Consider the following 16,985-nt stretch of genomic DNA (forward strand, 5'->3'; position numbering starts at 1 on the left):
TTCTAACACTGGAGGGGTGGAAGTGGGGGATGAGAGGAAGTTCGAACACTAGAGGGGTGGAAGTGGGGGGTGAGCAGAAGGTCGAACACTAGAGGGGTGGAAGTGGGGGGTGAGCAGAAGGTCGAACACTAGAGGGGTGGAAGTGGGGGATGAGAGGAAGTTCGAACACTAGAGGGGTGGAAGTGGGGGATGAGAGGAAGTTCGAACACTAGAGGGGTGGAAGTGAGGATGAGCAGAAGGTCGAACACTAGTGGGGTGGAAGTGGGGGGTGAGCAGAAGTTCGAACACTAGAGGGGTGGAAGTGGGGGGTGAGCGGAAGTTCGAACACTAGAGGGGTGGAAGTGGGGGATGAGAGGAAGTTCGAACACTAGAGGGGTGGAAGTGGGGGATGAGCAGAAGGTCGAACACTAGAGGGGTGGAAGTGGGATGAGCGGATGTTCGAACACTAGAGGGGTGGAAGTGGGGGGTGAGCAGAAGTTCGAACACTAGTGGGGTGGAAGTGGGGGGTGAGCGGAAGTTCGAACACTAGAGAGGTGGAAGTGGGGGGTGAGCAGAAGTTCGAACACTAGAGGGATGGAAGTGGGGGTGAGCAGAAGTTCGAACACTGGAGGGGTGGAAGTGGGGGGTGAGCGGAAGTTCGAACACTGGAGGGGTGGAAGTGGGGGGTGAGCGGAAGTTCGAACACTGGAGGGATGGAAGTGGGGGATGAGCGGAAGTTCGAACACTAGAGGGGTGGAAGTGGGGGATGAGCAGAAGTTCGAACACTAGAGGGGTGGAAGTGGGGGGTGAGCAGAAGTTCGAACACTAGAGGGATGGAAGTGGGGGTGAGCGGAAGTTCGAACACTAGAGGGATGGAAGTGGGGGGTGAGCAGAAGTTCGAACACTGGAGGGGTGGAAGTGGGATGAGCGGAAGTTCGAACACTAGAGGGGTGGAAGTGGGATGAGCGGAAGTTCGAACACTGGAGGGGTGGAAGTGGGGGTGAGCGGAAGTTCGAACACTAGAGGGGTGCAAGTGGGATGAGCGGAAGTTCGAACACTGGAGGGGTGGAAGTGGGGGTGAGCGGAAGTTCGAACACTAGAGGGGTGGAAGTGGGGGATGAGCAGAAATTCGAACACTAGAGGGGTGGAAGTGGGGGGTGAGCGGAAGTTCGAACACTAGAGGGGTGGAAGTGGGGGATGAGCAGAAGTTCGAACACTAGAGGGGTGGAAGTGGGGATGAGAGGAAGTTCGAACACTAGAGGGGTGGAAGTGGGGGGTGAGCGGAAGTTCGAACACTAGAGGGGTGGAAGTGGGGGATGAGCAGAAGTTCGAACACTAGAGGGGTGGAAGTGGGGATGAGAGGAAGTTCGAACACTAGAGGGGTGGAAGTGGGGGGTGAGCGGAAGTTCGAACACTAGAGGGGTGGAAGTGGGGGTGCGGGCGGAAGTTCGAACACTAGAGTGGTGGAAGTGGGATGAGCGGAAGTTCGAACACTAGAGGGGTGGAAGTGAGGATGAGCGGAAGTTCGAACACTAGAGGGGTGGAAGTGGGGGGTGAGCGGAAGTTCGAACACTGGAGGGCTGGAAGTGAGGATGAGGGGAAGTTCGAACACAGGAGGGGTGGAAGTGGGGGGTGAGCAGAAGTTCGAACACTAGAGGGCTGGAAGTGAGGATGAGGGGAAGTTCGAACACTGGAGGGATGGAAGTGGGGGATGAGCAGAAGTTCGAACACTGGAGGGGTGGAAGTGGGGGTGCGGGCGGAAGTTCGAACACTAGAGGGGTGGAAGTGGGGGCGGGCGGAAGTTCGAACACTAGAGGGGTGGAAGTGGGGGATGAGCGGAAGTTCGAACACTAGAGGGATGGAAGTGGGGGATGAGCGGAAGTTCGAACACTAGAGGGGTGGAAGTGGGGGATGAGCAGAAGTTCGAACACTAGAGGGGTGGAAGTGGGGGGGCGGGCGGAAGTTCGAACACTAGAGGGGTGGAAGTGGGATGAGCGGAAGTTCGAACACTAGAGGGGTGGAAGTGGGGATGAGAGGAAGTTCGAACACTAGAGGGGTGGAAGTGGGGATGAGCGAAAGTTCGAACACTGGAGGGGTGGAAGTGGGGGGTGAGCGGAAGTTCGAACACTAGAGGGGTGGAAGTGGGGGATGAGCGGAAGTTCGAACACTAGAGGGGTGGAAGTGGGGGATGAGCAGAAGTTCGAACACTAGAGGGGTGGAAGTGGGGGATGAGCAGAAGTTCGAACACTAGAGGGGTGGAAGTGGGGGATGAGCGGAAGTTCGAACACTAGAGGGGTGGAAGTGGGGGATGAGCAGAAGTTCGAACACTAGAGGGGTGGAAGTGGGGGGTGAGCGGAAGTTCGAACACTTGAGGGGTGGAAGTGGGGTGAGCAGAAGTTCGAACACTAGAGGGGTGGAAGTGGGGGATGAGCAGAAGTCCGAACACTAGAGGGGTGGAAGTGGGGGGTGAGCGGAAGTTCGAACACTAGAGGGGTGGAAGTGGGGGATGAGCGGAAGTTCGAACACTAGAGGGATGGAAGTGGGGGGTGAGCGGAAGTTCGAACACTGGAGGGGTGGAAGTGGGGGTGAGCACAAGTTCGAACACTAGAGGGGTGGAAGTGGGGATGAGAGGAAGTTCGAACACTAGAGGGGTGGAAGTGGGGATGAGAGGAAGTTCGAACACTAGAGGGGTGGAAGTGGGGGGTGAGAGGAAGTTCGAACACTAGAGGGGTGGAAGTGGGGATGAGAGGAAGTTCGAACACTAGAGGGGTGGAAGTGGGGATGAGAGGAAGTTCGAACACTAGAGGGGTGGAAGTGGGGATGAGAGGAAGTTCGAACACTAGAGGGGTGGAAGTGGGGGGTGAGAGGAAGTTCGAACACTAGAGGGGTGGAAGTGGGGATGAGAGGAAGTTCGAACACTAGAGGGGTGGAAGTGGGGATGAGAGGAAGTTCGAACACTAGAGGGGTGGAAGTGGGGGGTGAGAGGAAGTTCGAACACTAGAGGGGTGGAAGTGGGGGATGAGCGGAAGTTCGAACACTAGAGGGGTGGAAGTGGGGGATGAGCGGAAGTTCGAACACTAGAGGGGTGGAAGTGGGGGGTGAGCGGAAGTTCGAACACTAGAGGGGTGGAAGTGGGATGAGCGGAAGTTCGAACACTCGAGGGGTGGAAGTGGGGGCCGAATGGGCGGAGTGTCTGCCACTGTCACCGTAGCGCTGATGACATCATCGCGCTGGCACGTCACCACGTCTCTCGCCTTTACTTGAAGGGGAGAGCTGCTGCGCACTCTGCGATTCTTTTAGTTCGGTCCCCGGGGCCAGCAGGGAGGGTTTTGACCGGACCAATGGCCCAGCACCCAAGATAACAAGAGAGCACAGATTTAAGGTGCTTGGTAAAAGAACAGGCAGTGATGTAAGGAAAAACATTTTTATGCAATGAATGGTTCGGATTTGGAATGCACTACCTGACAGATTCAGTCATTGCCTGCAAATGGGAATTGAAGAAGCACCTGAAGGGGAAAAAATTGTAGGGATATGGGGATAGAGTGGGAAAGTGGGACTGACTGGATTGGTCTTCGAAAGAGCTGGCACAGATTCGATCGGCCGAATGGCCAGCTTCTGTTCTGTACTATTCTGATTCTATGGAAGCTACCAGATTGTGATTCACTAATGTACATTGCAGAAAGTGAACCTGGTACCCTGCCTCGTCCATGTGGCCGCAGTCCCACACTACTTGGTTGTCTCGGGGTAACAAGGGATCGGCAATAAATGCTGCCTTGCCGGTGTCGGAGATAGCTCAATAACAAACTTTTAAATTGCTGTGAAAATTTACCGCGATGTACATGGATCTGTGCTGATGCTTGCACCTGGCGGAGTACATGAGGGTTACAGTGGCACATGGGCTGAGGCAAGGGTGGAGGTGAGCAATGTTACGGAGGTGGCAGTAGCAATCTTGGTGATGGAGAGGATATGAGTTCAGTCAGGCTGAAACAGGACACCAGGAGTCTGGTACAGCCTGTTCCAGTGGCTGGGGAGTGAATGAAGGTGGTGGCCTGAGTTTGTGGTCAGCACTGAAGACGGTGGCTTCACTCTCTTCAGTGTTTAGCTGGAGAAAGTTAAGGCTCATCTGGTCGTCTGACACACGGAGACAGTGGAGGGGCCGAGTGAGGTAGTGGAGAGGTAGAGTTGGATGTTATTAGCACAGAAGTGGAAGCTGATGCCACGGCTTCAGATGATACAAAGAGCAGCATATGATTAAGAAGTGGAAGATCCGAGGATGGATCTTGGGTTACTCTGGAGGTCACTGTGAAGGACGGGGAGGTGAAGCCATCACTAGAGATGCCGGGCTATGATTGGAAAAGTAAGAATGGAAGCAAACTAGAACAGTCACACAGGGCTAGACAATGGAGCAGAGGCATTGGAGGGTGGTCTGGATGACCATGTCGGCTAGCATGGGGACCAGGAAGGGAATTTGGGTGGTAATTGGGTAAAGGGGGCAGGAGAGAGCAGAGAGGAGATGGAGCAGAAACTAGAGGGAGAGACAGAGGTTCAGGGCTAGGTTGGGAGGGAGGTTTGGCTTGATGGACAAGGGGCAGTGGGATGCAGCAAAGTAGCTGAACAAATAGTCTATCTTGATGATGTAATCCATACGACTTTCACACTTATTGTTCAAGGTGAGAATGGGGTGAGGTTTAAGGCGGTGGTTGGTCGTGGAGAGAAGGGGCCTGGGGTTATGTTTGTTCTGCAGGATGATCCTGGAGTAGTTCAAAATCTGAATCTGCTTCCAAGTGTTAGAATGTCTTCAACCAGAACAGTCTGTTCCCTATGCGAGATTGAGAAAGCAAATTGGAAGTATAATTTCTTCACTATTTGTTGACTATTGACCCAGAGTTTATACGTATGAAATGACAGGAAAAGACCAACTGGTCTATTGGGCTCATCCCATTCCGACACAGTACACGCCATCAACCCAGCCCACCCACCCACCCAGTCCTGGCCCGCAGGTCCCTTTCCAGGTCTGTAACCTTAATGGCACAACATTGCAGGTTACATACATGCTTGGAGTTACACAGACCAAATCCATCACACTGCATTGATCTAGATTGAAGAACATGACATTATTTCATTACCTGGGATCAGAGCGTCCGATCGGCAGTCGTACAGCATTCCCAGCTGGAAAGGTCGGCCCAGAGCTGCTGCTTCTATAATCACTGCTTCTCCACAGGTCTTTGAACCATGAGATTGAGGTCCATGCAACGCCGAGTTATCTGAAACTGAAGATTTAGTAAAATATATAAAGCTGAATTCAGGTGGCAGACATCAGCAAATAAGTCACAGACGTTCCAATTTAGCAATGAAATACCTGAGAGCAACATTGTGATCGAGTAAATATCCTGATGACTGAAAATTGTGATGAACATGGTAAACTGGTTGATTCCAGATTTACAGAAATCTGAGCTGATTAGAGAGAGCCAACATATATTTGTAATGGGGAGGTCATGTCCAATAAACCTAATTGACATTTTTGAGGAAGTAACTAAAGTTATTCATTCATAGGCAGTCCCTCGAAATGAGGATGACTTGCTTCCACGCCAAAAAAGGATGAGTTCACAGGTGTTTCAATGAAGGACCTAATATTCCAGATCCCGAACTACATCCTGAAGGGTGGAAGATGCCTGTGTGTGGATTTTTTGAACGTGGGGTGGCCGTTGCTCACCAGCCACCACACGGGCTTGACAGAGCTAGGTCTTGGTCCAGTGGCAAGGGTTATCCAAGACCACTGGAGACCTGCTCTGCTGTAACTAAAATAGTGGATCGGGGAATGTCAATGGATATACTGTGTATGGACTTCTTAAGGCATTCAATATAGAGACTGTGAGCTAAATTTGAAGCTCATGGAATTGAAGCCGAGGTGTTGACCTGGTTAGGAGATTGGTTAGGCAGATGACGACAGAAAGTAGGGATAATGGGAATGTACTGGAATCGGAAGGAAGTGACTAGTGGTGTCCCATAGCGAACCAGTGCTGGGGCCTCAACGGTCAACCTTGGTGAGGGGGAAACTGGTAGCAGTGAGTTGGCTGCCTGTTTTACACCCATCTAATGTTCCTTTCCATTCAATAGAAAGTAAACTCAGGCAGGATGTGTGACAAGTGGTTGATCCACTTCCGCCCAATTCCACCTCTGCCGAAGTTCAAAGTTGCCCCAGGATTTCCATTGCCCCATTATAATGCATAGAGAAGAGCAAGATATAAGGGGCCCAAGTTTCCACAGGATAAAAAACGGGCGCCCCTCCGAGCTGGGCGCCCGTTTTTCGCGCCTAAAACGGCGCCAGAAAAAAAACGCGCTATTCTCGAGCGCTTTGCAGCTCCTTGTCTGTTTGGCGCGGCGCCCAGGTGGGCGGAGCCTACACTCGCGCCGATTTTGTAAGTGGGCGGGGGCGGGTACTATTTAAATTAGTTTTTTTCCTGCCGGCAACGCTGCGCGTGCGCGTTGGAGCGTTCGCGCATGCTCAGTGTGAAGGAAACATTGGCACTCGGCCATTTCTGTAGTTCTTTGTAGCTGTTTAATTTTTGAACATTTTTTAATAAAAGCACATTGCCATCAGCACATCAGCACTGAGGCTACTCTTCTCACTGTCTCCTTCCCCTCCCCACCCTCCGCGGCAACAAACCGCTGTCTCCTTCCCCTCCCGCCCCTCTCTCCGCGGCAACAAACGGCAGTTTCCTTCCCCCCCCCCCGCAGGCATGAACGATGGCTGAAGCACTTTCACACAGGTAGGAAGATGGTTTATTTAATCTTTTCTTTGCTTATAAATGTTTATTCAGGTTGGATTTATTTGTATAATATTTGTAGAAGTATAAATAAGGATTTATTGTAGAATTTAATGACTTCCCCCCCCCCCCACCTCGTTCTGGACGCCTAATTTGTAACCTGCGCCTGATTTTTTAATGTGTAGAACAGGTTTTTTCAGTTCTACAAAAATCTTCACTTGCTCCATTCTACTTTAGTTTGGAGTACGTTTTCACTGTGGAAACTTTGAAATCAGGCGTCAATGGCCAGACACACCCCTTTTTGAAGAAAAAATTCTGTTCCAAAGTAGAACTGTTCTACCTGACTAGAACTGCAGAAAAAAAAAATGTGGAGAATTGCGATTTCTAAGATAGTCCGTTCTCCACCAGTTGCTCCTAAAAATCAGGCGCAAATCATGTGGAAACTTGGGCCCAAGGAGTCAGCCACCCCATGTTGAGAGGACTGGAGACTGTATGTAATCTGTAGGAGGCTGTACAGAGGAATCTATCCCGCAGGCGGGGGGATGGGAGGAGATAATAAATAGAAAGCGGTCACTGGGTGGGGGGAGAGAGCAGAGCCCAGGGAACCCTAAACTGATAGAGAGTGAGCGCAGTTAATTTCGTAAATAAAATTATTCCATACCATGAGATTGAAGATATACCCAGAAAAAAATCAGCACAGCACCAATTGCAATAGAAAGAATCACTGGAAGACCGATTGTCGAAGATGTAACCCAAGAGCGCGATTCCTCTGCAAATAACAGGAAACAATTCACAGCAGTTATAGAAACATTGTAATGAGAAAACATTTTCACACATTGATTGAAGCAAATTGACACACACACACACACACACACACACAAGACACACACACACACACACACACACAAGACACACACACACACAGACCAGAGGGAGTCTTCCCGTTGTGTTTATAATGTCTCTGCCACCAAGCTCATGGTCTACAGGGCTGCAGTGATACTCACCCTCATGTATGGACCATATATAGTAGACACCTCAAATCGCTGGAGAAATACCACCAACGATGTCTCCGCAAGATCCTGCAAATCCCCTGGGAGGACAGGCGCACCAACGTTAGTGTTCTCGATCAGGCCAACATCCCCAGCATTGAAGCACTGACCACACTCGATCAGCTCCGCTGGGCAGGCCACATTGTCCGCATGCCAGACACGAGATTCCCAAAGCAAGTTCTCTACTCGGAACTCCTTCATGGCAAACAAGCCCCAGGTGGGCAGAGAAATCGTTACAAGGACACCCTCAAAGCCTCCCTGATAAAGTGCGACATCCCCACCGATATCTGGGAGTCCCTGGCCAAAGACCGCCCTAAGTAGAGGAAGTGCATCGGGGAGGGCGCTGAGCACTTTGAGTTTCATCGCCGACAGTGTTATGTATGTAACCCTTGGCAACCTGTATCACACCATTACCACGCCTGTTGGAGTCCCAAGGGATCCCAGCATCCCTTGGGAGCACTGTATATAAGCAGGCCTCCCACGCTGTACCAGCACTCTGGAGTTTAATTAAAGGAGCTAAGGTCACACTTACTCATTGCATATAGTACTCAGTTGTTTCCTTTATTATGAGCATAACAATTGGCAACGAGATAACGAACAACCATGCAAAAATGTATAGAACTGTTGGTATCTGTAAAGTCCTGTCCCTGCAGGACAGACTCATACGAGGCACATGTTGAAGTCAAGGTCACTCAGGACCTGCACCTTTATTACACAGCTCTCGAATGCCACACTTGCCTGAGACCTGTCCTTATATACCTGTCTGTGACAGGTATCCAGTGTCTCCTGCAAGCGCACCCCTGGTGGTAAGGTAAGCTTGTGGTTACAGGTCATCTCTGGTTGTAGTCATGTATAGCATGGTAAGATACAGTTATGTACAGTAGTGTGAGATACATGACATCACCCTCCCCCAAGGTCTTATTGTCTTTATAGATTCAGTCTCTCAGGTGGTCTACGCTCTCGCGTGGAGCGCCTTAGTTGTGGTTCAGTTGTTTGCCTTGGTGCCTGTTTTTCTTTCCGGTGTGATTGCTGGTATCTCGCCTGGGCTGTCTGTTTCGTTCAGTATGATTGTTGGTGTCTCGCCTGGGCTGTCTGTTGGGATTGCCCTTTCCTCAGGTTGTTCCCTCTGTCTGTCCACCAGGTGTGGTGTGAGTTCCATATTGTAGTCTGCTTCTGGTTCAGCAGTGTTGTTGGTAAATCTACTTTTGACTTGGTCTACATGCCTCCGGCAGGTTTGGCCATTGTCCATTTGTACTACCAGTAGCCTATTTCCTTCCTTGCCTGTTACTGTCCCTGCAAGCCATTTGGGACCCCTGCCATGGTTTAGCACAAACACTTTGTCCCCTTTCTCATTCCACTTCCCCCTCGCATTTCGGTCATGGTACTCAGTTAGCTTACGGCGCTTTGCCTCAACGATTTCATGCATGTCTGGAGGATTAATGAGAGCCTTGTCTTTAAGGACCGTTTCATCAATAATTGCGCGGGGGGGAACTCCAGTCAATGAATGCGGACGAGATCTGTATGCCAGCAGCAGTCGCGACAGGCGGCCCTGCAGTGTGGGACATTGGATTTTGAGCATGCCTTGTTTAATGATCTGCACTGCTCGCTCCGCCTGGCCGTTAGAGGCCGGCTTGAACGGTACCGTCCTAACGTGATTTATGCCGTGGTCACTCATGAAATCTTGGAATTCTGCGCTGGTGAAGCACGGACCATTATCACTGACCAATATGTCAGGAATGCCGTGCATTGCGAACATGGTTCCAAGGCTCTCCACAGTGGTGGAGGTGGTGCTCGAGTTTAAAATGGTGCATTCGATCCACTTTGAAAATGCATCTACAACTACGAGGAACATTTTGCCCATGAATGGGCCCGCATAGTCTACGTGCACCCGCGACCACGGTTTGGTGGGCCAGGGGCTCAGGGGGGCCTCCCTGGGGGCATTACTGAGTTGGGCACAAATGGTTCACCGTCGGACGCAGAGCTCCAAGTCCGCGTCAATGCCAGGCCCCCAGATGTGGGATCTGGCTATGGCCTTCAGGAGAACGATCCCCGGGTGCTCACGGTGGAGCTCCCGGACAAAAGCCTCTCTGCCTCGCAGAGGCTTAACTACTCGGCTGCTCCACATTAGGCAGTCTGTTTGTAGTGATAGCTCATGCATGCACCTATGGAAAGGTTTGATCTCCTCGGGGCAGGCATCGTGAGCCTCTGCCCAGTCACCGGTTAAGACACATCTTTTTACTAGGGATAACGTGGGGTCGCTGGTCGTCCAGGCTCTGATTTGGCAAGCCGTCATGGGTGAACCTGTGGACTCAAAGGCATTGATTGCCATGACCATCTCACAGTCCTGTTCGTCAGACCCTTCCGTGGTCGCCAGGGTAGCCTGCTAAGTGCATCGGCACAGTTGTCTGTGCCTTATGGTGTAATCGTAAGAGGCCAGCATGAGTGCCCACCGTTGAATGCGCGCCGAGGCGTTGGCGTTTATTGCCTTGCTCTCGGATAGTAGGGATGTGAGGGGCTTGTGGTCGGTTTCTAACGCGAACTTGGCCCCAAAAAGGTATTGGTGCATCTTTTTGACAATGTACACGCACGCGAGCGCCTCCTTCTCCACCGTTCTGTACCCGCGCTCCGCCCGCGAAAGTGACCTGGAGGCAAAAGCTATGGGTTGTAATTTACCCGCACTATTGACATGTTGTAAAACGCACCCGACCCCGTACGCTGACGCATCACATGTAAGAACTAGCTTTTTACTTGGATCAAAGAAAGCCAAAACACAGTTGGAACACAGAAGGTTGCATACCTTATTGAAGGTGCGTTCTTGGGCATCCCCCCAAAACCAATCGCACCACTTCCTGAGTAGCACCTGGAGAGGCTCCAGCAGCGTGCTCAAGTTCTGCATAAAGTTCCCAAAGTAATTGAGTAGCCCGAGAAAGGCGTGCAGTTCTGAGACATTCCGGGGCCTGGGTGCCAGGCGAATTGCTTCTGTTTTGGACTCTGTTGGGCGGATTTCATCAGCGGCAATCCTTCTGCCCAAAAATTCAACCTCGGGCGTGAGAAACAGGCACTTGGATTTCTTAACTCTTAGGCCTACCCGATCCAACCGCTTTAGTACTTCCTCCAAATTATGGAGATGGGAGTCGGTGTCCCTGCCTGTGATAAGTATGTCGTCTTCAAATACAACCGTCCCCGGGATGGACTTGAGCAGACTCCCCATGTTGCGCTGGAATATAGCAGCTGCCGACCTGATGCCGAATGGGCATCAATTGTACATGAAAAGGCCTCGATGTGTGTTGATGGTGGTGAGTAGCTTGGACTCAGCGGTCAGTTCTTGCGTCATATACGCAGATGTGAGATCTAGTTTTGAGAAAAGTTTTCCTCCAGCCAATGTGGCTAATAAGTCCTCCGCTCTGGGCAGCGGGTATTGGTCCAGTAGGGAGACTCTGTTTATGGTAGATTTGTAGTCCCACAGATTCGTACGGATCCATCAGGCTTCATGACTGGGACGATGGGACTTGCCCAGTCGCTGAATTCCACGGGTGAGATAATGCTTTCCCGCTGAAGCCTGTCTAGTTCGTGTTCAATCTTTTCCCTCATCACAGAGGGCACAGCTCTAGCCTTGTGATGGACCGGTCTAGCATCCTGTGAGATGTAGATTTTGACTTTAGCCCCTTTGAAGGTGCCCACACCTGGCTGAAAGAGATGTTCAAATCGACTTAGAACTGTCGAGCAGGAGGTCCGTTCCTCTGACGACATGGTGTGAACATCATCCCATTTCCAATTTAGTTTTGCCAGCCAGCTTCTCCCCAGCAGTGCTGGGAGATCTCCGAGGACAATCCACAGGGGAAGTCGGTTCACTGTCCCTTTGTGTGTGACTGAGAGCATGGCGCTGCCGAGGACTGGTACGATTTCTTTGGTATAGGTTCTTAATTTGGTGTCGACCCTTGTGAGCTTTGGTCTCTCTTTTGTGCGGCCACAGCTGTTCAAATTGTTGAGCGCTCATGAGAGATTGACTCGCTCCCGTATCCAGCTCCATGTTGACGGGTATCCCGGGGTGAGTAGGACCCTCTTCATTATTAGAGACGTCTTGTTGTAAGAGCAGTGGCCATTGATCGTGTTGACCCGCGTACCTCGGTGTCCTGGGTACTGTCCCCACCGTCTTCTGGTCCGCTTTCCGACCCTTCTGATTCGTATACCAGCCAAGCTGCCGTTTTTCTGCACATGCGGGCCAGATGCCCTGTATAGTCGCAGTTTCTGCAAAGAGCATGCTGAAATCGACACCCCCTTGATGAGTGCCTTCCCCCACATCTCCAGCACAGACCGCTTCCATTGTTTCCAAAAGATGAGCTGCATCTGGCTGATCTCTCTTGAGCTTCTCTCAGTTTGTAGTTGATTGCTCGCATTGTGGGTTGATGAGGTGTGAACGGCCGTTCATGTGGCCCTTGATGGCTTCTGGTGCCATTGCCTGCTGTTGAGGGCCTGCTCTCCTGCCTTTGTCTGTGTGTGGGGGTAGTGGCTTATTTCACGCTGTGAACCCCTTGTTCCGATGTTGCGTTAGTTGTCGTACCCGCAGTGTAGATCAACCTCGTTTCTTCTTCTCCTGCCAAGAATATCTGTGCAACCAGTGCTGCTGCCTCTAGGGTCAAGTTCTTGGTCTCTATGAGCTTTCAGAATAAGCCTGCATGGCCTATTCCCTCAATAAAAAAGTCTCTCAATACTTCTCTCCTCAGTTCATCGGAGAACTCACATAAACTAGCCAACCTCCGAAGTTCCGCCACGAAGTCGGGTATGCTCTGGCCCACACAGCGTCTGTAGTTGTAGAACCTGTGTCTGGTCATGTGTAGGCTGCTCGCTGGCTTCAGGTGGTCTCTTACCAGTGTGCTCAACTCTTCAAACGACTTGCTTGCTGGTTTCTCTGGTGCCAGCAGGTCCTTCATTAAGCTGTATGTTTTCGAGCCACAGCTGGTCAAGAGATGGGCTCTTCTCTTGTCTGCCGTGTCGTCGCCCAACCAGTCTTTGGTTACGAAGCTTTGCTGGAGCCTTTCTATAAAGTCCTCCCAATTATCTCCAACATTGTATTTTTCAACTGAGCCGTTGGTCACCATTCTGTGGATTCTGTAATCCCGTAACTCGTCGCCACTGTAAAGTCCTGTCCCTGCAGTACAGACTCACACGAGGCACATGTTGAAGTCAAGGTCACTCAGGACCTGCACCTTTATTACACAGCTCTCGAATGCCACACTTGCCTGAGACCTGTCCTTATATAGCTGTCTGGAACAGGTATCCAGTGTCTCCTGCAAGTGCACCCCTGGTGGTAAGGTAAGCTTGTGGTTACAGGTCATCTCTGGTTATAGTCATGTATAGTATGGTAAGATACAGTTATGTACAGTAGTGTGAGATACATGACAGTATCCTGGAGAAATTCTCAGAAGGGGACGATTGGGAGGCCTTCGTGGAGAGACTCGACCAATACTTTGTGGCCAACGAGCTGGAAGGGGACGAGAAGGCTGTCAAACGAAGGGCGATCCTCCTTACCGTCTGTGGGACAACAACCTATGGCCTCATGAAGAATCTTCTAGCTCCGGTAAAACCAACAACCTATGGCCTCCTATGAAGAACTGTGTATGCTGGTCCGGGAGCACCTAAATCCAAAGGAAAGCATTTTGATGGTGAGGTTTCGGTTCTACACGTTTCAACGGTCGGAAGGCCAGGAAGTGCCGGGCTACATCGCCGAACTAAGGTGCCTTGCAGGACATTGCGAATTCGATGGATTCCTTGAACAAATGCAAAGAGACTTTTTTGTGCTTGGCATTGGCCATGAGGTTATCCTTCGCAAATTATTGACTGTTGAAACATTGAATCTGAGCAGAGCCATAACTATAGCCCAGGCATTTATGTCCACCAGCGATAACACCAAACAAATTTCGCAGCATAAAGAGGTTTTGGCAATACTGTACACAAAGTAACATCATTTTCAAGCAGGAATGCATACGGCAGAACACGCCGGCAGCTGCACGACCTCAGATGACCCAGAGTCCACCACCAATCGTTAATGTGAGGCAGTTAACACCTTGTTGGCACTGCGGAGGTGATCATCGAGCCCATCAATACCACTTCAAACACTATGTGTGCAAAGGCTGTAGAACAATGGGACACCTCCAGCGAATGTTTAGACGAGCTGCAAATCCTGCAAACCACCATGTTGCAGAGGAAGACCGATCCATGGTGGATCAGGCTGAATTAGAGATTCGAACCGAGGAGGCAGAAGTGTACAGGGTACACACCTTCACCACGAAATGTCCACCGATCATGTTAAAAGTTGAATTGAACGGAATTCCAGTATCCATGGAACTGGACACGGGTGCGATTCAGTCTGTAATGAGTAAAAAGGCTTTCGACAGGCTGTGGAGCAACAAGGCACACAGACCCAAGCTTAGCCCCATTCACACCAAGCTAAGAACTTACACCAAAGAGCTGATCCATGTTATTGGCAGCGCAGAAGTAAAAGTCTCCACTGATGGAGCAGTGCATGAACTACCACTATGGATTGTACCAGGAGATGGCCCCACACTGTTCGGCAGAAGCTGGCTGGGAAAAATCCGCTGGAACTGGGACGGCATCCGAGCGCTTTCATCCGTCGATGACGCCTCATGTGCCCAGGTTCTGAGCAGATTCCCATTGTTGTTTGAGCTAGGCACTGGAAGTTTCTCGGGGGTGAAGGTGCAGATCCACTTGGTTCCCGGTACGTGACCCATCCACCACATGGCACGGGCGGTATCATATATGATGTGAGAGAAAGTGGAAATTGAGCTGGACAGGCTGCAGCGAGAAGGCATCATCGCGCCGGTGGAGTTCAACAAGTGGACCAGTCTGATTGTTCCAGTTCTCAAAGGCGACAGCACAGTCAGAATTTGTGGGGACTATAAAGTAACAATTAACCGTTTTTTGCTTCAGGACCAGTACCCGCTACCCAAGGCAGACGACCTATTTGCGATCCTGGCTGGAGGGAAGACATTCACCAAGCTGGACCTGACCTCAGCCTACATGACACAGGAGCTGGAGGAATCTTCGAAAGGCCTCACCTGCATCAACACGCACAAAGGTCTATTCATCTACAACAGGTGCCCATTTGGGATTAGTTTGGCTGTGGCAATTTTCCAACGGAACATGGAGAGCATGCTAAAGTCGGTTCCATGCACCATGGTTTTCCAGGACGACATACTGGTCACAGGTCGGGACACCATCGAACACTTGAAGAATCTGGAAGAGGTTCTAAGTCGGCTGGATCGCGTGAGGCTCAGGTTGAAATGCTCAGTGTGTTTTCCTGGTGCCAGAGGTCGAGTTCTTAGGAAGAAGAATCGCGGCAGACGGCATCAGACCCACTGACGCCAAGACGGAAGCCATCAAGAACGCGCCGAGACCACAGAACATGACAGAGATGCGGTCGTTCCTGGGACTCCTTCAACTATTTCGGTAATTTCTTACCCGGGTTAACCTTGCTAGAACCCTTACATGTGCTACTGCGCAAGGGAGACAACTGGGTATGGGGGAATTCACAAGAGGCTGCTTTTGAGAAAGCCAGAAATCTGTTATGTTCCAACAAACTGCTTATTCTGAAAAGCCCATGTAAACGATTAGTGCTAGCTTGCGATGCATCGTCATACGGGGTCGGGTGTGTGTTACAACAGGCTAACGAATTGGGGACATTGCAACCAGTCGCCTATGTGTCGAGGAGTTTGTCCAAGGCCGAAAGGGCTTACAGCATGATTGAAAAAGAAGCTCTGGCAGCATTTACGGGGTGAAAAAAAATGCACCAGTATCTCTTTGGTCTCAAGTTTGAGCTAGAAACTGACCATAAGTCGCTGATATTGCTGTTCTCAGAGAGCAAAGGGATTAACACCAATGCCTCTGCCCGCATCTAAAGATGGGCGCTCACACTGTCTGCATACAACTATGTAATCCGCCACAGACCAGGCACAGAGAACTGCGCTGATGCTCTCTCGGCTACCATTGTAAAAAACTGTGTCCTCCATGGGAGCTGGTCCAGCGTCCCAGCGGAGATGCAGGAAGAGATCAAGCCGTTCCAGAGGCGCAAAGACGAAATGTCCTTACAGACGGACTGTCTTTTGTGGGGTAATCGCATTATTTTGCCTAAGAAAGGCAGGGAAACGTTCATACGCGACCAACACAGTACCCACCCAGGCATAGTAATGATGAAGTAATTGCCAGATTCCATGTGGTGGCCCGGCATCAACTCAGACTTAGAGTCATGCGTGCGCCAATGCAACACTTGCACTCAATTGAGCAATGCACCAAGAGAGCCACCGCTAAGTTTGTGGTCGTGGCCCTCCAAACCGTGGTCTAGGATCCACGTTGACTTTGCGGACCCATTTCTAGGCAAAATCTTCTTGGTTGTTGTGGATGCTTATTCAAAATAGATTGAATGTGTAATAATGTCTGTAAGCATGTCCATCACCACCACCACCACCATCGAAAGCCTACAAACCATGTTTGTCACACACGGCCTGCCGGATGTCCTTGTCAGCGATAATGGGCCGTGTTTCACCAGTGCTGAATTCAAGAAATTCATGACCCGCACGTCATGGGATCAAGCACGTCACATCTGCCCCATTCAAGCCCGCATCCAATGGCCAGGCAGAACGGGTAGTTCAAACCATCAAGCAAAGCATGAAACGTGTGTCGGAAGGCTCCCTGCAGACCCGACTGTCCCGAGTCCTGCTCAGCTACCACACCAGACCCCACTCGCTCAACGGGGTTCCCCCAGCCGAGCTGCTCATGAAAAGGGCGATCAAAACAAGGGACCCTCTTGTTCACCCTCATCTCCATGATCACGTTGAAGGCAGGCGGCATCAACAAAGCATGTACCATAATCGCGCAACATTGCTCTCAACTGAGCAATGCACCCAGAGAGGCCCTCCAAACTGCGATATTGAAGTCAATGACCCTGTATTTGTACTCCACTATGGACATGGTCCCAAATGGCTTGCTGGTACGGTCATAGCCAAAGAAGAGAATAGGGTGTTTCAGGTCAAATTGGCTTATGGACTAACGTGTAGAAAGCATTTGGACCAAATCAAATTGCGGTTCACAAACAGCCACAAGCAATTCGAAGAGGACACCGTCAACTTTGATCCTCCAACACACACAAGTGGCAACCGACATCACGGTTGACCAC

At 50.9% G+C, this 16,985-nt stretch overlaps 1 protein-coding gene across 5 annotated transcripts in view; it reads right to left on the reverse strand.

Annotated features, from left to right (window-relative positions):
- LOC139229852 (uncharacterized) overlaps positions 1–16,985 on the reverse strand; it is a 125,384-nt gene that overhangs the window by 47,638 nt on the left and 60,761 nt on the right. For 4 of the 5 annotated variants that reach the window (XM_070861470.1, XM_070861473.1, XM_070861471.1 and 1 more), the window contains exons 4-5: positions 7,408–7,515; positions 5,106–5,249 (exon numbers count right to left, since the gene is read on the reverse strand). In XM_070861470.1, coding sequence (XP_070717571.1) covers positions 5,106–5,249; positions 7,408–7,515 — 252 coding nt within the window. The remainder of the gene's footprint in view (positions 1–5,105; positions 5,250–7,407; positions 7,516–16,985) is intronic. The other variant, XM_070861474.1, reaches the window with a different exon arrangement.

This window comes from Pristiophorus japonicus, chromosome 19 (assembly GCF_044704955.1).
Source record: "Pristiophorus japonicus isolate sPriJap1 chromosome 19, sPriJap1.hap1, whole genome shotgun sequence".
Taxonomy (NCBI): Eukaryota; Metazoa; Chordata; class Chondrichthyes; family Pristiophoridae; genus Pristiophorus; species Pristiophorus japonicus.